This window comes from Aspergillus sclerotioniger, assembly GCF_003184525.1.
Source record: "Aspergillus sclerotioniger CBS 115572 chromosome Unknown BO94scaffold_3, whole genome shotgun sequence".
Taxonomy (NCBI): Eukaryota; Fungi; Ascomycota; class Eurotiomycetes; order Eurotiales; family Aspergillaceae; genus Aspergillus; species Aspergillus sclerotioniger.
This window is the reverse complement of record NW_020290993.1, coordinates 1,316,194-1,337,631: the sequence shown is the minus strand read 5'-3', so window position 1 is coordinate 1,337,631 and position 21,438 is coordinate 1,316,194. Positions and strand designations below refer to the sequence as shown.

The 21,438-nt window shown below is 50.2% G+C and overlaps 9 protein-coding genes across 9 annotated transcripts; 3 read left to right on the top strand and 6 right to left on the bottom strand.

Moving 5' to 3' along the window:
* Positions 1-1,548: 1,548 nt before the first annotated feature.
* On the top strand, positions 1,549-3,305 carry BO94DRAFT_571946 (type 1 glutamine amidotransferase domain-containing protein). The gene is made up of 2 exons (XM_025614896.1): positions 1,549-1,900; positions 2,381-3,305. The coding sequence occupies exons 1-2, from the start codon at positions 1,795-1,797 to the stop codon at positions 3,205-3,207; spliced, it is 933 nt and encodes a 310-aa protein (XP_025472120.1). The 5' UTR covers positions 1,549-1,794; the 3' UTR covers positions 3,208-3,305.
* Positions 3,306-3,378: 73 nt separating this feature from the next.
* BO94DRAFT_581693 (uncharacterized protein) lies at positions 3,379-3,802 on the bottom strand (the record flags this gene model as incomplete). The annotated part of the gene is made up of 3 exons (XM_025615420.1): positions 3,379-3,426; positions 3,502-3,569; positions 3,631-3,802. The coding sequence occupies 3 exons, from the start codon at positions 3,800-3,802 to the stop codon at positions 3,379-3,381; spliced, it is 288 nt and encodes a 95-aa protein (XP_025472119.1).
* A 543-nt stretch (positions 3,803-4,345) lies between these two features.
* Positions 4,346-7,786, bottom strand: agdC (putative alpha-glucosidase). Its single transcript, XM_025608948.1, has 7 exons — positions 7,097-7,786; positions 6,439-7,046; positions 6,148-6,391; positions 6,017-6,088; positions 5,499-5,969; positions 5,346-5,454; positions 4,346-5,300 (listed from the first exon to the last, which is right to left on the bottom strand). The coding sequence occupies exons 1-7, from the start codon at positions 7,305-7,307 to the stop codon at positions 4,406-4,408; spliced, it is 2,610 nt and encodes an 869-aa protein (XP_025472118.1). The 5' UTR covers positions 7,308-7,786; the 3' UTR covers positions 4,346-4,405.
* Positions 7,787-8,360: 574 nt separating this feature from the next.
* Positions 8,361-10,036, bottom strand: BO94DRAFT_508601 (NAD(P)-dependent alcohol dehydrogenase). Its single transcript, XM_025609668.1, has 2 exons — positions 9,636-10,036; positions 8,361-9,569 (listed from the first exon to the last, which is right to left on the bottom strand). Exons 1-2 carry the CDS (start codon positions 9,800-9,802, stop codon positions 8,576-8,578), a joined length of 1,161 nt encoding a protein of 386 aa, XP_025472117.1. The 5' UTR covers positions 9,803-10,036; the 3' UTR covers positions 8,361-8,575.
* Positions 10,037-11,500: 1,464 nt separating this feature from the next.
* BO94DRAFT_606697 (intradiol ring-cleavage dioxygenase) lies at positions 11,501-12,559 on the bottom strand (the record flags this gene model as incomplete). Its single annotated transcript, XM_025616523.1, has 2 exons — positions 11,923-12,559; positions 11,501-11,844 (listed from the first exon to the last, which is right to left on the bottom strand). Exons 1-2 carry the CDS (start codon positions 12,530-12,532, stop codon positions 11,501-11,503), a joined length of 954 nt encoding a protein of 317 aa, XP_025472116.1. The 5' UTR covers positions 12,533-12,559.
* A 1,028-nt stretch (positions 12,560-13,587) lies between these two features.
* BO94DRAFT_531275 (uncharacterized protein) lies at positions 13,588-14,392 on the bottom strand. Its single transcript, XM_025610862.1, has 3 exons — positions 14,044-14,392; positions 13,925-13,986; positions 13,588-13,861 (listed from the first exon to the last, which is right to left on the bottom strand). Exons 1-3 carry the CDS (start codon positions 14,185-14,187, stop codon positions 13,702-13,704), a joined length of 366 nt encoding a protein of 121 aa, XP_025472115.1. The 5' UTR covers positions 14,188-14,392; the 3' UTR covers positions 13,588-13,701.
* Positions 14,393-15,870: 1,478 nt separating this feature from the next.
* Positions 15,871-16,446, bottom strand: BO94DRAFT_542605 (SRPBCC domain-containing protein; the record flags this gene model as incomplete). Its single annotated transcript, XM_025613101.1, has 3 exons — positions 15,871-16,110; positions 16,178-16,327; positions 16,393-16,446. 3 exons carry the CDS (start codon positions 16,444-16,446, stop codon positions 15,871-15,873), a joined length of 444 nt encoding a protein of 147 aa, XP_025472114.1.
* Positions 16,447-17,538: 1,092 nt separating this feature from the next.
* On the top strand, positions 17,539-18,942 carry BO94DRAFT_531272 (F1F0 ATP synthase subunit g). Its single transcript, XM_025610861.1, has 3 exons — positions 17,539-17,929; positions 18,108-18,192; positions 18,250-18,942. The coding sequence occupies exons 1-3, from the start codon at positions 17,668-17,670 to the stop codon at positions 18,491-18,493; spliced, it is 591 nt and encodes a 196-aa protein (XP_025472113.1). The 5' UTR covers positions 17,539-17,667; the 3' UTR covers positions 18,494-18,942.
* A 279-nt stretch (positions 18,943-19,221) lies between these two features.
* rok1 (RNA-dependent ATPase ROK1) lies at positions 19,222-21,414 on the top strand (the record flags this gene model as incomplete). Its single annotated transcript, XM_025607714.1, has 2 exons — positions 19,222-20,154; positions 20,245-21,414. 2 exons carry the CDS (start codon positions 19,222-19,224, stop codon positions 21,412-21,414), a joined length of 2,103 nt encoding a protein of 700 aa, XP_025472112.1.
* Between the last annotated feature and the right edge of the window lie 24 nt (positions 21,415-21,438).

Below are 21,438 nucleotides of genomic sequence, written 5' to 3'. Positions count from 1 at the left end.
AATCCTTCCATTTCCCACCCCCAACCCTGTAGATCCTGAAACGACTGAGCTGTCCAACTCGGCCAGGTTCCGAACCGCCGCAATAATCAACTACCTAGTAAGTATGTAATCGGAGTTAAAGGTGGGAATAGCCGACGACGTATCGGCAACAGTGGAGCCCCGGCAATGGAAAACGAACACGAGACATTCCATTTTTCCCAGGCACCTACATTACTACACCTTCACCCATACACAGTATACATTCCCCATCCTGAATCTGACACATGCACCTACACCATAAGCACGGACATTAAATTTACTATATACCCACCCACCCCCCCTAAAAAGTGAGCTTCTCACGTGCGCACGCCACCCCTCCAATAAACTTAGTAGGTCCGGCCAGCGACAAGCGCGGCTAACTCACCCGTTCGCGCTCGGAGAGAGTCCGATACGATACCAACCAAATAGGTAACCTACTCCTAGCCCAGTAGTAGTACATTTCGGTTCGAGTCGGTTCGAGTCGGTATAATATGACGGAGAAGATCTTTTCCTCGGAAAAGGAAAAAGGGAAAGGGAAAGAAAATTTTAAACTCGTCGTTTATCAGATCCGATTTGGGTTTGGTGGACACTGTCAGTCACTGGGGGGAGATTTCCTCCAATCGGGAAGGGGGGTGGGGTGCGGGTACGGGTACCGAGTTGTACTTACATCGTTACTACGTAGGAGGTGGAAGAAGGTTCGGGGTTTGGGGAGGTTAAGGTGGGGTATAGGTTTTCTTGATATACGGGTTTTGGGCTACGTAGTTCGTATTTAGGGTTGGGGGTCACGTTGATGAAGAAGGGGAGGGATAGGGAAGGGAAAGAATAGGCGATGGGTGGTAGAAGGGTGGGAATGGTGTGATGGGGTTTTCATGTGGTAGGTAAGTTGTTCTGATGGGTGTTGATGGGGCATTGGGTGCAATATGTGGTAATGAACATGGCAGAGTGAGCTTCTTTGGCTCATAGAGAGGGCATTAATGTCAATGATCACTGTGTACTAAACAAGAACAATGTCAAGAGCATTTCCGGACGGCTTTCCACCTCTTTCAAGACCAAACAAGAGGCTCGATGCACATCACTAAAGATCTCGCCAATGAAGACCTTGTGCCCGACCAAATATTCCTTGTCGTCCTCAGTATCAATAGAGATACTGAATTCATGCTGCTGGGCACTTGCACATGAATGATCGATCCAATTCCCATTTCTCACGGAAAGATGTGCTGTCATATCCACTGCTCACGGGTCCCAATGGGTCTGCTTTGTGAGCCGGTACGGTTTTTGCGTCGAGAACACGAGCCGTTTTTCCTTTGTTTGCTTTTCCCCATGACTTAACAAAGTCAATACGAGACCCATATACTGACGCCCATGAAAAGCTAGGTGCGGCAAATGTGTCATATCGGAATAGCTTGTCATGGGTGGAGGCTCTCCGCCAGAAGAGTTGATCTAATAGTTGACCAGTCCACAACCCTGCCGCTGCTAACGACAGTGGCGTCTGGCCAAGTCAATTATCTTTTATCTCATTCTCAGCCGTGTGGGCCAGTAGTAGTGTGATGACAGCTCTGTGTCCGTTTCTGGCAGCGTGGGATAGAGGAGCTCGGCCATTGAATCTATCTCAAAACTCGAGTTGGAACTGTTCCCTAAGAACTGTCGGACGGTTTCTTCGTCGCCTCTTTCGGCTGCTGCGGATTAGTGGGTCATCATGAGGATACCGTAGTCTTTATCGGATAGGGTGGACATGGCCAATGAAGCGCGGAAATAAATTCCGGTGAGTGTGACACGATGCTTTCAGTTCTTGTTCAAGTACCTAAATTAGACTGTCCCATCTATGAGCTGGAAAAGTCTAAGGTCCCCGGTGAAAATAGAGACATGGTTGGTTTGAAGCTAAGTGAGTTAGCTGCACTGATGCCTGATCCTGATGCTATGCAGCTATCCCTCTCAAATGGAGATATCCGATGATACCGAGTCCGATCCATCGTGCAGGTGAAAATACCTAGGATGGTTATTAAGAACAGAATTCTATATGTTGAGAGAGAAGGCCTGTCATGGAGGTTAGATGTTGAAAGCTAAGTGAAGGGACTTAGCAGGCAACATCCCGGGCTATCCCCAAAGGGGTATTCCCATCACATCCTCCTACAGTAGACCGTCTATTCCACCCAACTAATCCTTTTAAGTACATTGTGTGACTTACACATCAAGATTAAATCATCATGAGGAGTCTAGAGACAATCCTCACCTATTTGCCTCCCGCCATGCAACGCCAACAACAATTGACCGACCCTGCTTAACACCAAATACGTCATTCAGATGTCACCACCACCATCATCAACCTACTATAACTGACTATAAACCACCACCTCACTTACAGCCATCATTTACTGCAATTACACCTCTAAACAAAGCCTACCACATCCGAACCACCACAAACACAATCATAATCACCACCACCACCAAAATGCCCCCCAAAAAAATCCTCATCATCCTCAGCGACGCACACACCTTCCCCCTCAAAACCTCCACCAGCACCGCCCCCAACCAACCGGCTTCTTCCTGACCGAACTCGCCAAACCCCTCTCCAAACTCCTCTCCGCTGGCCACGAAATCACCTTCGCCTCTCCAAAAGGCCAACCCCCGACCCCCGACCCCCTCAGCGAATCCCTCCTCGCCTTCGCAGGCAACTTCTACGAACGCCAGCGCGAAAACGAACTCATCGAGCGCATGCGTCGCGAGAACGGCTTCTCCTCGCCACGTCCCTTCTTCAGCATCAGCGACGACGAACTACGCACCTTCGCGGCGGTGTTCATCCCCGGTGGTCATGCCCCGCTTACGGACCTAGGCAGCGATAAGGAACTGGGCCGCATATTGAGGTATTTTCATGGGGAGAATAAACCCACGGCGGCGATTTGTCATGGGCCGTATGCGTTGTTGAGTACGAGGCTTGGAGATGGGGGGTTCGTGTATAAAGGGTATGAGATTACGTGTTGGAGTGATGCGGAGGAGAAGGTTATGGAGACGGTGTTGGGGGGTGAGATTGAGAAGGTGGAGGGGGAGTTGAGGAAGGAGGGCGCGGTGATGGTCGAGGGAGCGAAGGAGAAGATGGGTGGGACGACGCTTTGTAGGGAGTTGTTGACGGGGGGGAATCCGTTGGCGGCGGAGGAGTTGGGGGAGAGGTTTGTTAGGATGGTTAGTGTTTGATCTTTGCTTATGGTGTGTATGATATGAGATGTAAAGATTTGGTATTTGGTATTTTAGTCGTGCACTTTTATACTATAATCACACTCGTTTCATCCCGCTCCATTGGTCTAGGGAAGTATTTCATCATGCAATCCACTTCCAATCATAAGAACCTGACCAATTGAATAGTATCTAATCATCACTCTGCTCCGCCTCCGCAGTACAGATATACACCGGGCCCTAAATACCACCAATCAGCTCCATCCAACCCAGCATCCCACCTGCTCTAACCAAAGGGATGAGAGAAAAACTCACAATAGTATAACAACACTTAACCGAACCACCCTTAGGACACTCATCCACCCACGTAGTCATCGACTGGCCTACACAAACAATTAGCCCAACCCCAATCCCACCATCATTCAAAAAAGAAAGAAAACATACAATTCTGCCCCTCCTTCGCCACCGACCCTCCCTCCGAATCCGTGAACCCATCACAGCAATACGGCTGCTGGATCATCCCCGAGTTATCCTGCGCAAAGGGACAATAGTAGTCGCCTGCCGAGACAAGAGTGACCGAGGCACTGAGGGTGAGGAGAATGGAGGTGAACTTCATTGTGACTGTGAGAATGGCTGGATAGTGGTTTGGTGTCTGATGGTGAGATTGTGTTATGTGATGAGGTGATGGATGGTGGATAGGGAGTGAGTGGTATTTGACCTTCTCTGGAATTAAGTGTAGGGATGCGCGTTGATGTAAGGTACGCGTCTGGTTCATTGCTTGCGTCCCTTGCGTGGGTGGGGATGATGTGGTTGGCATCTGGGCGAGTACACAGTAGGTAGATGGTATGTAGCAGGTTTGGGGACTTGGTGCGGAGTGTAGTAGTGCATGTATGGTGTACGGGGAATGGTTGGTTATTGGTGGGTGGGCGGTTGGTTGGTGGAGTGGATTGCTTGTGTTGAAGTTAAGTGGTGGTTGTTGATTCTACTCCGTACTACACTCTAGTATCTGTGGATTCTGGTGGCAATGGTGGCGGGTATCCCTTCATCCCTTGATACCCTGCCACTCTTGATGCATTATGTACTCCATTATTGTGCTTAACCGCAAAGCTTAGTGAAGGTACATTGAGTGAGGCATTAAGCAGTCAGGATTACGATCGACCTAGAACTCAAATTAATTTCTCGTAAACTCTCCTAAGTAATACCTAAGCATATTCCCATCTCACTTCAACTTGACTTCCTTAGATCCACTGAGTTCAAAGCTCTGGGTAATCTCAACCCGTCCAGTCTCCCCCAGCAAGGTACACTTCTCCACCACCGCAGGGGTGTCCTGTCCAAATTCACCCTGGATGTTCAACACGCCATGGCTGTACTCAATCTCAATTTCAGCCACCGCGGACGGCTCCAGCGAGTCCCCATCGTCCAGATACAGACTACCCGACGCAGTTCCGTCCAGTCCTGGGGCGATAATGAGCTCGAAGCCGTTTTCGCGAAGCTCAGTTGTGGTCATCGCACTGGACGACCGGACGGGCACAATGTTTCCGCCACGAACATGGATGGGGATGTGGGTGAGGTTGACGTTGCTGAGCGTGATGCTTGCCCCGCGGCCACGCACCACGGCCCCAGTGTACCAGTCATAAAAGATATCGTCCGGGAAGTAGGCATCAACTGAGGTTGAGTTCGCGTTGGTAACGGGGCTGACGAGAATAGCATCGCCGTAGAAGAACTGGAGATCATTGGCAAACGTGTTAGAATCCTCGGGGTACAAGTAAAATAGAGGCTGCAAGAACGGTTCGCCGGTCTGAGATTGCCGGTGAAGAGCAGTGTAAATGTAATCGAGGAGTCGGTATCGAATGTCAATGGCCTTGCGAGCGGACTCGGCAACCGTTGGCCAGCGATAGAACTCCTGCGGTATGTTGCCCAGCTCGTTATGATCGCGATAGAACGTGTAGAAGGCGCCCAAAGACGCCCACCGAGCACAAAGTTCCTCCGTCGTGTTGCTACCAAACCCACACACATCAGCCCCGACCATGGGGATCTGGAACATGGATGCGAATGCGACTATTTGCGCAATGGAGATCCGGTAGTGGACCCAGTCGCTCAGATTATCGCCCAACCTGTACGAATTAGCGATGCGCTGTTAAGGCTATTGGTAAACTCACCAGTGCCCAACATGTGCGCCAGCACCTGCATATGTACTGCGAGTAATGACCAGAGGCCTCACATCAGGACGACGAGATTGCATGGCTAAGCGGGAGGCAGTACTCATCACTGGACTTGTCAGAATGACCACTAGGCGAGTCCATAACACTTACTTGTTCCGTAGATGTTGTGCGTATCATACTCGGCATACCCTTCACCTGCATGAATGACATCGGTCTGGATGGTGCTCATACTGAGAACCCCTGCAGCATTTTGAATCGTGTAGGGTGGATCGGTGAGATTACGGTTAGGTAGCCCGGCCTTGCTTCCCTTTTCGCCTTGTGCTCTTTTGAGAGATCTTTTTGACGAAGGCTGGAAGTCCGCAGGGAACCCAGGCAGTAGGCGTGGGCTGCTTGGCCGGACAGGTGGTGCGGCAGGTGGAAGGTTATCTGAAATCGCGAATGCAGCTGGATCCTTGCAGGGGTATGGACAGAAATTGGACGCTTCATTCATGTCGATCCACAGACCGTCAATGTCGACTCCTAAATCGGCGTCGAAGAATTGGTCAAACTGCCCATCCCAGTAGTCCTGAGTATCAGAGTGGAACCAGTCTGGGAAGACAGTCACACCAGGCCAAACGGCACCTGCATAGATTTAGTGTATGGTTCTAAATACGGTAGGTGTTTCTTACCCTCGTATAAACTTCCGTTCTGAGTATGGAGGAAAATGCCCTGTTCTACACCCGTTTTATATGCCGAATTGTCTGCATAATGCGTTAATACAAGGCTATAAAGAATAGCCAGATGTACTCGGGGTACTCACTGCTAACGCTCACAGCTGGGTCGACCATGACAATGTAATGCTGATCGTGGTCATGGAGGTAGGTAACTAGCTCACGCATCTTCTGGAGCGGGAACCTCTGAGGATCAAGGGTAAACACCCTTCTCTTGTCCATGTAGTCAATGTCGGTCCACATCGTCTCCAACGGGATGTTTGCTTGGCTGTAGTTATAGACCACTTCGGCGAGCTCATATACATCGCGGTAGCCATAACGGCAGTTGTGAAACTGGCAGCAATTAGCGTAAGAACTAGCTCAAACCTATAGCGACTTACACCAAGGGTCCAATAACTTTGCATTGCAGGTGACCCAACAATCTTAGAATATTCAATGCTAGCTTGCTTGGGATTCTCCCCATAGAAGAAATAAAAGTCGAGGACACCCCCCAGAGCATTGTACTCCAAGTACTGTTCTCCGTCTGTGGTCTTGTTGATCTTGATGTCCATGCCATTGGAGTTCAACAAGAAGACACCGTAGGTACCAGCTTGCCCGCGGTGATCGTAGTACACAGGATGACTGCCGTACAGATTGGTGTGATTAGGGGTGCCATAAGCATCACGGTTCCAGAGGGTGCGAGTGTAATTGTTCGTTGGCAGACGCAGAGGATCCGAGTGTTCTCCGAGGCCATACACATAGGGATTGTCAGGAAGCCAGGTGCGCAGTTTCAGATACTGAGATTGGAAGACAAGAGTGGATGCGGAAGTGTCAAACAACACTTCGTCATCCTTTGAAACTGTGAATGAAAACGGCTCTTCCACGAAGTCGAATTGAAAAACGCTGTCATCCTGAGAGCTATCGCCACTGCAAACACGAGGAAGGACAGATTCAGGCACTTGGTAGATTTGTTCGTCGGCATCGTAGATAATTACATGGAGTCGTTCATCTAATAAGATTGTCAGATAGGAAATTCAAACCTGACCGAACAATACATACCAGACTGGTATTCCACCAGCAACTTGAGGTCCTTCAAATCCGTGCCATAGCTGTTACAAGGAGCACCCGCTAGAGTCAAGTCTGCGGTCAAGGATGTAGCATCTGTTTGGACATTGGACGCCTTATACCCAGGACATTCCTGGCTGCTTGTTCGGGATCCAATGGAAGAAGCGCCCGCAAGGGGCAAGAGAAAAAGCAATGACCCCAACATAATGGTATCACCCTGGGATCACCCTGGATAACAGCAAGCCTAGGTCGTAGGTGAGATGGGTGGTCACAGCGGCTTATATGTGTTTGGACACGGACTGTGCCCTGGCCCAGTTGATGACAATGAATGCATGGCGTGTTGGCCGAAGCGCATAAAGTGGCGCTTTGCGGTATGACAAACCCCGCGACATCAATGAGCGAAGCCAAGGAATGCAGCGGGAATTGCGTGTTTGGATCCGAAAGAGGCGGAATGAGCCGATGAGTATGATGAGGCACCAATCTTATGGGAAGGACAGGCACCGGGAAGCGTGGATATGATTGCCATAACAAGAGAATCTGACTCCGTTGGTCCCAGCGCGGTCAATTATCGGGGATCTTCGCCACTATCGGTTGGGTGGATGCAGGGCTTCGAGAACCGCAAGCCACTTGCACATATTCCCGTGCGTAAATTCTCATAGATCAATCTAGAAATCAGACTTGTTTCGTTAGCGAAGCTTATCGGTACTGCGCTGGGAGATGGGTCACATTCCCGTCGACGATCATTGGAATGGGATGCCGAGCTGGTGGAGGGGAAACTCAAAAACTGGGGAAGCCGTGCGGGGGGGTCCCCGCCTGGCCTGAAACCCAGCCAGCCAACGCGGCCGACGGGGAGATTCAAGTCTATGGGGCCATGGCAGCTAGTTTAGGGGCACGTGTGACGCAAACACCAAGTCCCAAGTGGATTGAAGGTCGGATGCAACGGGGCTTGGGCAAGGACGCGGATACGTAGTGGGAGCTGATAGGTGGCTCTGACCTGTCAAGCGGCGGTCTTTCATGACGGGCTGCAGGTCACCAGCAATCGGATTGAGGCGGCACATGTATTGAATACTGTTCCATCGGACCCGTAAGATGTGTGACCGGCTTTGTTTGAAGAAGCATTCGGGTACCCTGGATGTAACATTGAGGACCCGGGAGGAAGAGCACAGATTATTGTGGGACAAAAGTTCGGTCAATCCTCTTTCTGGTGGTTTCGTGCTTGACGTTGCAGACACCATTCAGAGCGATGTACCTGCGACACATCTAATCAAGGCGCCAGAGGGGCTGCAACAGACAGGGAATGAAATTCTACGTCAATCTATGCTGTATCTCTAGCAAAGTCATCAAAGATGAAAGAAAATTTACATGATATATTCATCATCAAATGCCAACAGGAAAGCATGTCATCAACATGAAAGGTATCAAGGTGACCAGCCACCAAGCGAAACGTCCGAGGTATGTTCGTGAAATGGCTGTTTAGATCTTCTGACCAGCGGAAGCAGCCTTGACATCCTCCTCGGAGCTCATAATCTGGACCTTGATGGCCCCGGTCCTGGGGTTGGCGGCCGTCTCGAACGCCTTGATAGCATCCTCCAAGGGGAACCGATGTGTCACAAGCTTCCTCAAGTCGATGATACCGTTCTTCACCAGACGGATCGCACGGGGCCAGGTGTTGCAGTACCGGTACTGGTACTGAAGGTCAATCTCCCAAGTACTCAGGCGCATGAACGGGACGGTCATCTCGTTCTTGCCTACACCGATCACGAAGACCTTGCCACCGAACTTGACACTCCAAATGGCAGACGCAACACTACTCTCCACTCCGGTGCACTCCAGAGCGATGCGAGGCCTCAAGGCACCGGGACCAGAGCCCTCTCCATCGTTGAAGGCATTGATGATGCCCTCTGCGTTCTGCTCGGCAGAGAGGCCGATCTGCACTTTGTAGGTGCGGACATCGGGCACCAGCGACTTGGCGAACTCCAGCCGACCCTCGTCAATGTCGGTGATGACAATGGGGCTAGCTCCAGCAGCACGAGCACTCAACAGGGTGATGAGGCCAATGGGACCAGCACCAGTGATCAAGCATGGATCACCCAGACGAAGTCCACTGCGCTCAATACCCGCCAGCGACACACTCAAAGGTTCCAAGAGCGCACCATCCTCATAGCTCATATCACCAATCTTGTGGCACCAAATGGCCGGGTGGTTGACATAGCGACGCAGCAAGCCGTCGACAGGAGGGGTTGAAAGAAAGAGGACGCGTTCACAGCCGTTGTAGCGACCTGTCAGGCAGGGTTCACAGGCGTTGCAAATGATGTTGGGCTCGACCGCGACACGGTCGCCAGGCTTCAGCGAGGTGACATCGGGCGCAACAGCGACGACTTGGCCCGCGGACTCGTGACCCAGGATATGGTCTCCTGTGACGATCATAGGCCCAATGCAGCCTGCATGCCAGAAGTGGACATCGGACCTGAATTAAGAACCAATCTTTAGCCAGGGAATACGAAGCGAGGCTCGGGAAGGACGGAAGACATACCCGCAAATTCCCGTGCTGCGAACCTCGATTGAAACCTCACCAGGCTTCAATCCTTCGCCGCTCTTGACCTCCTCCAGAGTGGGCTTCGCGTCTGCGACCCACAAGTCATGCTTGGTGTTTGTGAAGACTCCGATGTTGGACTTCTCGAGAAGAGTTGCGGTCGCCATGATGATCGGATGGAGGGGATGAATGGAGGGGTAGGACGGAAAGGACAAAGAGGGAGCGGAGCGCAAGGGGTGAGGAGATGGAGAGCGGAGGAGGATCTACCAGGTTTAAGTATTGCTTCGTAACAGCGGTCTACCCCTCCACGATAGGCTCTGGAGAATCATGATCCAACGTGACATGCTGCAGGTAGCTGATTTCATCGCCACCGATAGTCATGGCTGATCGATCGTGGAGTCCTGTGGGACCCAGTGGACGGTGGATTTGGAGGGGAAGCCATCCACTGCATTTACCCGGTGGCTCTCGGGACGCGGGGTTTGGTCTGGGGCTGCCCCCATTGGCCCGCTTTTCGGCCAGAACATCCCGCCGGTCGCATTTCAGGAGTCCTTGCTTCAAAACATCTGCGTAATGTGTACTACCCTGGATAGCGTTGGAAATACGAGGATGTGTACAAAGGTAAGCTTTCGAGCTATATACAGTGGCTTGCTTGGAATTTTCTGGGCGGGTTTCCCTGCATTGACTTCAGTTGTGCTCCTGGATATCCGGGCCGGGAGCTCTTATCAACTTATCGGGCCAGTTTCGCTCCCAACGGAGTGCGTAGGCAGGAGCTATCAACAAGTCGATCAGAAAATTAGAGCAGCAGCAGTCTCTGGCATCAAATTACCCAGTCACCTTCTCCGAGATCATCTTCTATCTGAAACCGTTTCAACAGCTTGCGATCCATATCCTCGAACCACATACCAGACGGCTGTACGTATCTGCTCGGTTAATTCACACCGACAGGTTATTTTATCGGTCTATTCTTGGATCTTCTGACACCCACCCAGTTCCTTAATCATACCGACTCCTTCTGACCCGAACTCACAGTCTCAATCTCATTTTGTACTGTTGGCCAGAACAACATCTCCATTGGCTTATTACCCGGAGTGGCAATTCTCCGGTGGGACTTGACCCATCAGTGGAGTCGGATGCCTTATCCACCTGCTGTTATTACCCCATCATTTGAGCATCGAGCAGCCGGACATACGGTTATACGTCGGGTATAATCCTCGTGTTATTAACTAGCGATGGAATTGTTTTTCCAATCGATCATGGGATCATGGACATCTGAGCATGAAGCGCATAAAACGGTTTAAGGTCCGTCCCAAAATGAGCAGGCAGACTGCATAGCTACTGATATGCAATCGGTTAAATTTCCCTTATTGGCTAGTATGGACTTGACTTCATCTACTTACTACTAGTATTCAGGTACAGGTCGGTGATCAATCAGATGTAACCCTGCAGGGTGATTTTGGCCAGCTGTCCCAAGGGTATATGGACACAGTAACAGCCATTGCAGCTACTGCTGCTCGGTATGCTATTCAACCGAGACGGGTGAATGTTATAGAGATGCATTCACATCGGCCAGATTATCACTGGTCAGTCACCCACAGTATGATAGACTAAGGCGATGAGTAGTTCAAGCATAAGGTAAAGCAGTGGAGCTCCAAGATCCTTCTGGAAGAAGTTAATATAACCTCCATAAGCTAATTTCCACAGCATAAAGGCCATTGACTTCCTTCATTTTGGGCCCTGTCTAGTGGGATTACATCGATTCCGCCCTATCTTCCAAAACGAATGACTCCTAACCCTCTATAGAAGATGGCATACCTGGTAATCACATCTCATTATGATAAACCCCACAACAGCACCCCTCCAATCAATCAAACCGGAAACGACTCAACTGCCTCCGTATCCACCCCGATTGTAACAAACCCAATCATCCCCTTCGTCACATCTTCCCCATCCATCGGCACCACCGACACCAGAGCATTATACCCCCCAGTATTCTCATTATTATAGGTATTATCAAACTGATTAGTAAGTCTCTCAACTTTCGTCACAGAAGCATACGGCTCCAACGCCATAATCTCCCTCTCCAGGTCCTCCCCAAAGAAGACCTGCCCCGTACTCACCGTCTTCCCACTCGCCAAAGTTCCATTCTCCCTCAACACCCAATCCGTATGAACCTGAATATGAATATGAATCGCACGTCCATAATAAAACCCTACAACCAACAACAGCCCAACCCATCATTAGCCCTCATTCCCCACTCACAAAACATCTTGAAAAGGAGAACACAAACCCGGAAAAATCGACCTCATCTCCACAACCCCATTCCCATCCGTCGGCCACATACCCCTCAAAAACGTCCCCTCATCCGTATGTATATCCGACCTCCCGATCTCAAAATCCATGACATTCAGCCCCGCCAGTATAGTATCAATGGGTTCATCAGCCGGCAATTGCGTAAAACTCGAGTATTTGCCCGTCGCATTACAGTGCCAGAAATCCACCAGCACGTTTTCCAACGGCTCGCAGGTCGCCATATCCAGTACCCCGACGTCAAGGAGAAGAGGTACTCCTGGTTGGTTCTCGGTCATGTCTTGGCGGAGGGTTTGGGAGTTTCGCCACCAGTAGGGGCCGGCTGTTACTTCGGGGGTGAGTACGCATGTTTCGTTTTGGATGGTGGGGTAGTAAGGGGGTGAGGTTGTGAGTGAGACGGTAGAGTTTTGGCGCTTGTGGAGGGTTCGTTTGAGTCGTTGGGCGTTGTAGTGGCTGGCGTGGTGGGAGCAGCGGGCGGAGAGGTCGGCTCGACGGGCGAGTTCGGCTCTGGTGGTTTGTTTATGGGGGCCGGGGTGGGCGATGGTGGTGGTTAGAGTTGTGAGGAGGAAGAGAATGGATGGGAAGTGCATGGTTGCGAAGGCGTGCTGAATCTCGTGGGTACTTGGTTGTCGTACACCCCGGGAGTAGATATTTATCCTGGGTGGTTTTCTGGTTTGGCGATCATTATCATGTCTCGTTTCTTGCGGTGAGATAGCAGAACGGGTTTTAGATATCATTGGCGTAGCGAAGATGATCATTGCTTGTAATAGGTGATCTGAGACCGTTATCGATATCATAGGGCGCTCTGACATGACTGGAATGCTTGATATAAGGCAAGGGTTTGGACAAGGTCACTTATCATGCTGATTCGGGATTTCTTGATTTCTTTCCGTGGGACAATCGTAGTAGTGGCCAGGTACGTTCGTGGAGTAGATTCAAAATAGTGTAGGTCGATTGGAAGATTGCAGGTGTGAGTAGTTCTACATATCTGGCTCTTGTTGTGAATAGGAACCGCCGCACCATTCCTCATACCATAGGGACATCTATTTTCTACAAGGTCCAGTCTGAGAAAGTAGATATAGTGTGTATCTCCCTGAGTCCAAAAAGCTCCGTGGAATTGGTCCTTGGCTGCATAGAAGCTATGCGCGATACCCGGATTTTTGCAAAGTAGATGTAAGGGTCCTATCTTCCTTGTATTTGTCTGACACGACCGGAAAAAAGATACTGTAATGCATTATTTGTAATGGCTATTCCTGATCCACGCATTGGATAGCGATGAAGCATAGTTCCTGCATAATTCATATAGATTACACTTATGCGAGGCATTTACTAATAATGTCTAACCTAACTATATAATTATATGACATCAGGGGGTATTATGAAGGAAACCGAATATTCTTCACATAATTTACAATCAATCAAGTATTGCAATACTGTGTGAGATATGAAAAGGACATCTCAGGTCTACCTGTCATCGATCAAGTGCCATGCCTACAACTAGGGCGACTATCCTCTCTTGGCTTTTACTGCAGCAGGTCATGAAGATTTGGAAACTCTGATAAAACAATCCAATAACGACATATATCATACAAGACAATGGCACAAAGGTCATCTGCCATATACAAGACCTCCGTCCCGCAAACAAGCCCCTTCCCATGCATTACGCCACAACAGCGCATTCAATATAGTGGTATCAAGTTCGAACGTGGCGAATAAAACGATTAAAGGAAACGTAATCATCGTTGTTGGTATGTACTGTTTACCAACCACCAGGGCCACCAGGGCCACCACCAGGGCCGCCGGGGCCTCCAGGACCTCCAGGACCACCGGGACCGCCAGGGCCACCGAAGCCTCCAGGAGGACCGTCGGGACCACAGCAGTCACCACAGCAGCAGAAGCAGTCGAAGCAGCAGCAGCAACTATTGGAGATGAATTGTTAGTTCCATTCCCATTAGGAGGGAGTTGTTCAGGGTAGAGCTTACTCGTCACCGCCAGGTCCAGGGGGAGGACCACCACCACGAAGGGTCATGTTGTTGTTTGGTGTCTGGGTTCCTTGTGTTAGTGCCAGACGTCAATTGGCAAGGCCGAGGTCAGAACATACAGGCTGGCCAGTGACGACCTCGGTGATAGGACCAGCAGGGCTTTGGGGCTGGGTCATGGTGATTGTGTTGGGGTCCCAAGTGGCCTCGGGGGCCGACTCCTTGTTGGAGGACTTGAACCAACTGAAGATACCTTCGCCGAACATTGTGTCTTGAGGTATGTGAAGCTTTGTTTGTTTGATTCGAAAATGCAAGAGAAAACGCAATGTAGGTAGGGAAAGACTCGGTTTAAGAATCAAAGGACAACAAATAGATGGACCCCAAGCTATATAAGGCTAACCATTCAGAGGCGGCGCTCATGAAACGAGCCATACTATGAACAGTTAGAGAGCCCAATCAAATGAGTTGTCTGCCTCATTTCTGATTCTAGAATTGGACCATGGTCTACGGTGTGGAGACCCACTGATCTTGGCTTGGATGGACGTTACGTATACCATCGTTAGGCAGACAATTTAGTGTCCGACAACAATCCTTTGCGATGAGCCTTGCGGTTGGTTCTCCTGTATGCGTACAGCGCTGGACTAGACATTGGTGCATGATCAAATAGGGGTGCAGGAGCTGAGCCTGTGCGCTTCAGACACTGGCATTTCCTGAAGACTAGGGAGCAAAGCCCCAGGACATTAGAGATAGGTGCCGACGCGGTGCCGACCCGAATCAATAGAAGAACTCAAATTTCCGTCGCTGGCAATAGCAGAGCAGATCAACCGGACATTTTTTTTTTCAATGGACAGGCGAGATCGGCCATTCGCAGCTGCCATAATCTAAATGATGTGGCATGGAGGATAAAGCTTCACCCGGCCCGAAGACTTGGTGACCTGTGAAGATTCTGCGCCACACCGCATGATCAGCCTTGATTGGGCTCTTGTACAGCTGTACCAAAGATGATGCGGTGTCGGATCACTCGCACGATCGGGGCGCATTTCAAATGCAAAGCCACCATGCGTCGTGGCACGACTTGCGAAAGCGAAGCGAAATTGTGAAGCGGTGGCGCTAGCATGACTCAGCGGGATATTACGGGTGGATCTCCGGGCATAAGCTTTGCATATCACATGATGGCCTCAGGCACGGTGGCCGTTGATGCCAACCCTTTCCATGGATCGCTCCACTTCGCTTTCCATCAGCCGATCAGAAGCCATATGTTGACCACGGGAGACTAGATCGACACCGGACACCAGATGAGACCCCTATAGATCTGCCGTGCAGGCTATAATGGACTTCAGGTCGGCTAATCTAACAGCCATATCAGGAGTGAGCACCCAAAGTTCTTTGAACACCTTTGATCGATCAATAGTTCCAGCCTAGCTTTCTCGCTTTTCCTGATAAGGCAAGTAGTGACATCGAACTACTTCGAGCTTCGACACCATTCAGATGCTATGATGGTACCCGATCATTAGCACTCATGCTTCCTATAATATACAAACATTTGTTTGGCTTAATAGTCGATCACTGTCCCAAGGGATTTCCTGTTTACTGCAGTGGTTAGTGCACCGCGAAAATTGTTGGCAAACGAAACCCTGGATTTTGGAAGGCCCCACTCCCATAGAAGGATGAGTGGATGGCAGGAGATCTCCTTACAGCTCGAGCATGTTATGCAATGCATACCACGCAGAGCGTGCAATATTTCAATGCCCAGCAGTCGAGGTCAACCTACCTGATGTGTATGATCGATACATTATGATGGGTGGGCTTAAAGATATCCTGAACCTAGGAACAACTATATTATAACCAACGACACATACAAATAAGCCATTGGATGCTAAGAAGGGCTAGAACCCCATATGAATATAGATTGCATATCATTCATCGTGGTTGCCGTCATAATAGCCATGTCATTTCAAGGCTTCAGCACGAGCCTTCAGATCCGTATTGAATTGGCCAAACTGGCCCAGCATCTTCCTCCCCAAGAACGAGGGGGTCATCAAGAAAGAGATTGGACCAGTAAATATCTCGGTCTGTTTGAAGATCGTCGAAGAGCCGTTGTTGGCCGGTTCCATGTGAAAGCTGTGGAGACCGGCAATTAAGCCAAAGACCGGGGGTCCTTGCCACTGGAATAGCGAATCTGAGTTCTCCTGTTCCATAGAAATGACTTTAGCTTTGCTCACACACTTACTACTGCAACTGGCTGACTGTACATACTTTGATCTCTGCAGTAAACTTCATACCGTCGATGTCGCATTTGACCTTATCGCCAGTCTGAAGAGATTGCAAGGACTGGGATTCGTCCTCTGGTTGGAGTAGCTTGATAAAACTAGTATGCCATTCTGGGTATTTGGAGAAGTCGAGCAGCTGTATTTGGTGTAGGGATGATTAGCGTGCTATCGTTCAGCTCCTGAGACTGGTCTGATACATACGGCTTCTCGTACTTGTGCTGGCGAGGCGGCGATCTCTATTTGGGTCTCAATCATCCTGCTTCTCTGGCCGAGTTGTTGGCTTTTGATCGAGTTGAGAATATATACGAAAAGTAATCAGCGAAACGCTGGAGCAGAGAATGGGCGCATTTTTATAGAGCGGCTGTTAAACTGTTAGACTACAGAGCCTCATGCAGATATACGCGACCCTGCCAATCACACCTGTGCCTAGTCTACTTAGCCCGGGTTAGTGCGGAGCAATACGAGGGAGATTAATCATCCCTCAATAATTGTTAATATCCATTACCCACTTCGCGTGACAATAAGGGCTTCGTTCGATCGATAACAAATGTTGCTAGGTCGACGAGGGACTCATCGCGGCCAGTCGAGAAACCTGGTACGATTCTCCTTCTTTTGCCAAGGCATAGGCATCTGGTGGCGGGAATACGCGAGCAGCCATCCGACAGAATCGATATTCCTGACAAGTAGCGGCTGTCCGTTTAACGACTAGTATCTCCATCGGCGTCGCAATGTTATTCATTTGATAGACGCAGACTCTTGCATCCAAGCCTTGAGCAGACACATTCTAGAGCATGCGTAGTGTAGCTGCCACCCTTCAATTATGTCCTCCCGTATTATCCCTAGACTATCCCCTAATACTCGGTGACCGGCTATAAATGGTGTCCTTCACGGCCGTTATCTAGAGGTGTATAATGTGGACACAAGTCATTGTGGCTGTAGCGTCATTCCGAGTATACTGTTCATGTGCTGTTTATGACAATCGGGATAAGATAAATGATATAAGAAATCTTTGCTAGTTAGTTGATTGAGACGTGCATGTCAGCAAATCAAACAATTTGAATGAACAATGCTGCAACTGTCAGATAGTAAGCACAAGCACTGGGCAGGATGTTTAGCACGGACGCCGTAAGTGCACATCAAAGTAGGGTTACTGGTCCTAGAAAACTGAGTACGGAATTGAAGCAAGATCCATTGCCTGGACGGTTGAGAGAAACCCAACCAACCAGGTTGGTTGGTGAAGGTCAAGTCGTGATGGCCGGCGATAAACAAGGTAGAAGTGCCTCACGTGACACGGAAGTGGAGGCTCTTCCCTGAACTTCCCGAACTTCAAATCTCAATTCTGGTCCTGCAATTGCGCGACGATCCAGTGTCACCGGCTCTTGACCATACCGCCATTGGACGCTTTTGTCCTCCACCTGCGACTTCTAAGAGTCATTCTTTCCTTTTAGCGTTATATCCCCTCCAGTGGTCTTCAAGATGCCCGCCACCGCGTCCCGTGCCGTGCTCCGGCAATCGCAGTTCCTGACCCGCAGGTCTGCGGTCAGGTACGCCTCTTCGACCTCAGAAGCCGCTTCCAAGGCCGGTGAGACTGCTTCCTCTGCTGCCTCGAAGGCGTCTGAGGGTCTGTCTCGCGTCTCCTCGTCCGCTGGCCCTGCCATCTCGAATGCCGCCCAGGGTCTCGGCAGTGCCCTGAGGAAGGTTGGTGGAAGGACCGGAAAAGTCATCTCTTTCGTCGATTGTAAGCAGATGCTCCATGATACTTGCTCTAAAATGCCCCTTTACGTTTCTATTGGGATGGCACGGTGATGGTGGCAATGCCAGCCGCTATCACTGAATCACTCCTTGAGTGGAGCCATCCCCGGATTTCTGTCATATATCTTTCGGAGCATTGCTAATCATCCGCCGTAATAATGCAGCCATGATACCCCCTACCGTCTACTACTCGAAGGTCGGTCTCGAGCTCGCCAAGTTGGTCTTCCGTGGCCAGAACATGACTCCTCCGTAAGGGCTCCCAGCCATCCCAACCACAAGAACCTCGTCCACTAATACCGACTCCAGCAACCTGGCCACCTTCCAGACCTATTTCCAGCCTCTGACCAACGTCTTCCGTAACCCTGCCGCCTTCCAGAACTCGGGCTTCACTCCCTCCAACATTCTGGCCCGTGTTCGCAGTGCCGACAAGAAGCAGCTCGCTTTTGCTGGTGTCACCGCCGCGGAGGTCATCGGTTTCTTCACCGTTGGTGAGATCATTGGCCGGATGAACATCGTCGGCTACAAGGGAGAGCCTGAGCACCACCATTAGATAAATACCAAGCCGTCGTGCCTTAGCCTGTCTTCCTTCCCTTTGCCGCTTTCCTTTGTGTGCTGTACTATTGTATGATAGACGATGGAATAAACTGTTGTCTCGGGTTGTGCAATACGGGCGATTGCGTATATTTTGTTGAATATCTAAGTCTTCTAGGATTTCATGATTCAAGTGGGCGATGATCTCTTTATGTTCTGCATGCTTGCCGGGCAACGTCATAGACCGTGATAGTCGTCATTTTGCTATTTTGATGAGCCTCCTCCAAGTAATTGTCACGTGTTCCAGCCATGCGTACCCCGTATTGTGTATCTTGTGGGGTTGATCGGTGTGCTCTTGGAAGTTGCCATAATCCTTGAGGGCGAGATCCCATTCTGATGTTAAGAAAGGCGGGAAATATAGGGTCTCCAGTGGGCGGAAGAGACCAAGACATTAAAATTACTTTCTCTTTCTGTTGGGACAATAATCCTTATATACTGGTCTCAATGCTCCACAGTTTCATGTTCTCTACTAAAGCCTTGAGACGAACCGTTCTATGGAGATGAAAGGGAAGGGTTGCTTGCTTCTGATTGGTCCGTGCGGGAGAGAATTTCAACATCGAACTTTTTCCTTCGTTAAGTCCGAGTGCTCGACAACCATCAAAAGCAGGCTCGCGATCACCGGGACCCGGACACACGTGTCCTTTTAATTTACTTAGTCGCATGGATTGATACTCCTCATAATTAAAAATGGATGCGTTCAAGTTATTGACAAGGTCCACCAAGTTGAAGACTGGTAGTTCCCTTTCTTCAACACTGCCCTCCAAAGGCAAGGCCAAGAATCCTCAGCTTTTCCGTGACGCACAGGCCGAAAAGCTTCTGGAGTCCGGAAAAAAGAGGAAGCGAGTGCAAACTGCGGATGATTCAGATGCAGAAGATGTCGATGCTGCCGATCTAGATTTCTTCGGTTCTGGTAAACGGTCTGCGCCCGGCGCATCATCGAAAAAGGACCAAGAGGGAAACCAGGAGGGACCCTCTGATCAGAAAGATGCTTCTGACTCCGAGGGAGATGAGTCGATGGATGAAGTTCAGCGCCGGACCATTTTGAACTCCCACAAGATCAAAGTCACTGATATGCGCGACTTTGAGGAAGTTCAGCCCGTGCAACCTCCGAAAGAAGAGTCCAAGAAGAAAAAGAAGAAGAGAAAGCAGCAAGAGGGAGAGCCTGTCCAGACTCTTAGTAAGAAAGAACAGAAAAAAGCCCGTCGACTGTTTCCCCAGCCTTTGGTTTCCTTCAAGGAGCTGCGCACGAAGTACAACATCTCCCGACGACTTGCGGAGAATATCGCCGAGCAAGGCTTTACGGTTCCAACTGAAGTTCAACTGGGCAGTCTGCCTTTGTTGCTCGGAGATCGGTCAGTGTCTGAGAAGTCAGGCACTGATGAGAGTGTCGAGCCGGATCTGTTGGTTGTTGCACCCACAGGAAGTGGCAAGACGCTATCTTTTATGATCCCGGTGATTAACAAGATTGTTCGACACCATCATGGCCAGTCAGAGGAACGTGGTATCTTCTCTGTTGTGATTGCCCCAACCAAGGAGCTCGCCAGCCAAATTGTCAATGAAGGCAGGAAGTTGGCTCTGGGAACTGGTGTGAAGATCACGTTGATGAAGAAGGGCATTCAGGTGGCAGAGCGTGATGATGATGGGGATGACAGCAAAGATATTCTGGACGAAGATGACTCAGAATCGTCCGGTTCTGAAGACGATGAAAAGACAGAAAAGAACAGCAAGGGCAAGGCGCCAGTCACCAAGAGTGATATCCTTGTAACGACACCACTACTTCTGGTTAACGCACTATCTGCGAACCGGACCAAGCCGATGGCAACTCTTCCTCTGGTGAGAAGCTTGGTTTTGGATGAGGCAGATGTTCTTTTGGACCCTCTATTCCGCGACCAGACACTCGATATCTGGCGCGCCTGCACGCATCCTGAGCTTCGAGCAAGTCTCTGGTCGGCGACGATGGGCTCAAACATCGAAGACCTGGCCAAGTCGACAATCAAGGAACGGAAAGATACCCTCAGTCAGACCAAGTCTTACCCGTTACTTCGTCTCGTCGTCGGACTGAAGGACTCTGCTATCCCAAATATCAAGCATAAGCTGGTTTATGCTGCAACCGAGCAAGGAAAGCTGCTCGGACTCAGGCAGCTCCTCCATCCCGCCGCAGCATCAGCTACAGACGTTCGCCTCCGCCCACCCTTCTTGATCTTTACCCAGACGATTCCCAGAGCCGTTGCTCTACACTCCGAATTACGTTACGATATTCCTCCCGAGGCGGGTGGTTCGTCCCGGATTGCTGTCCTCCATGCTGATTTGTCAGACGGCCAACGGTCCGAGATCATGAAGCAGTTCCGGAAAGGTGAAATTTGGATCCTCGTCACGACGGATCTTTTGGCTCGTGGCGTTGACTTTAGAGGAATCAACGGCGTTGTCAACTATGATATCCCTAATTCGGCTGCCGTTTACGTTCACCGTGTCGGGCGGACTGGCAGAGCTGGTCGTGAGGGCGGTATTGCAGTGACATACTACACCAAGGAGGACATTCCCTACGTCAAGAGCATTGCCAATGTAATTGACGTCAGCGAGAAGTTGCGGGGCACGTCTGAGGAGAAGTCCGTGCAGAAGTGGCTTTTGGATGCCCTCCCTGATCTCAGCAAGAAGAACAAGAAGGAGCTGAAGAAGCATGGTGTTAAGGCCAGACAGACGCATACCAAGGGCACGAAGGACGACAAGAAGATGAGAATCAGTACCAAGAGCGGCTACGAACGCCGCGCTGAGAACAAGAAAAAGGCTATCATTGAAGCCAGCCGCAGCAGGAAATCTCAACCGCAACCTGGCGCAGACGCTGGTAGTGACAACGAGGGCTGGCAAGGTCTTGAGGATTAGGTTGCTATAGTCATAGCTCATGCT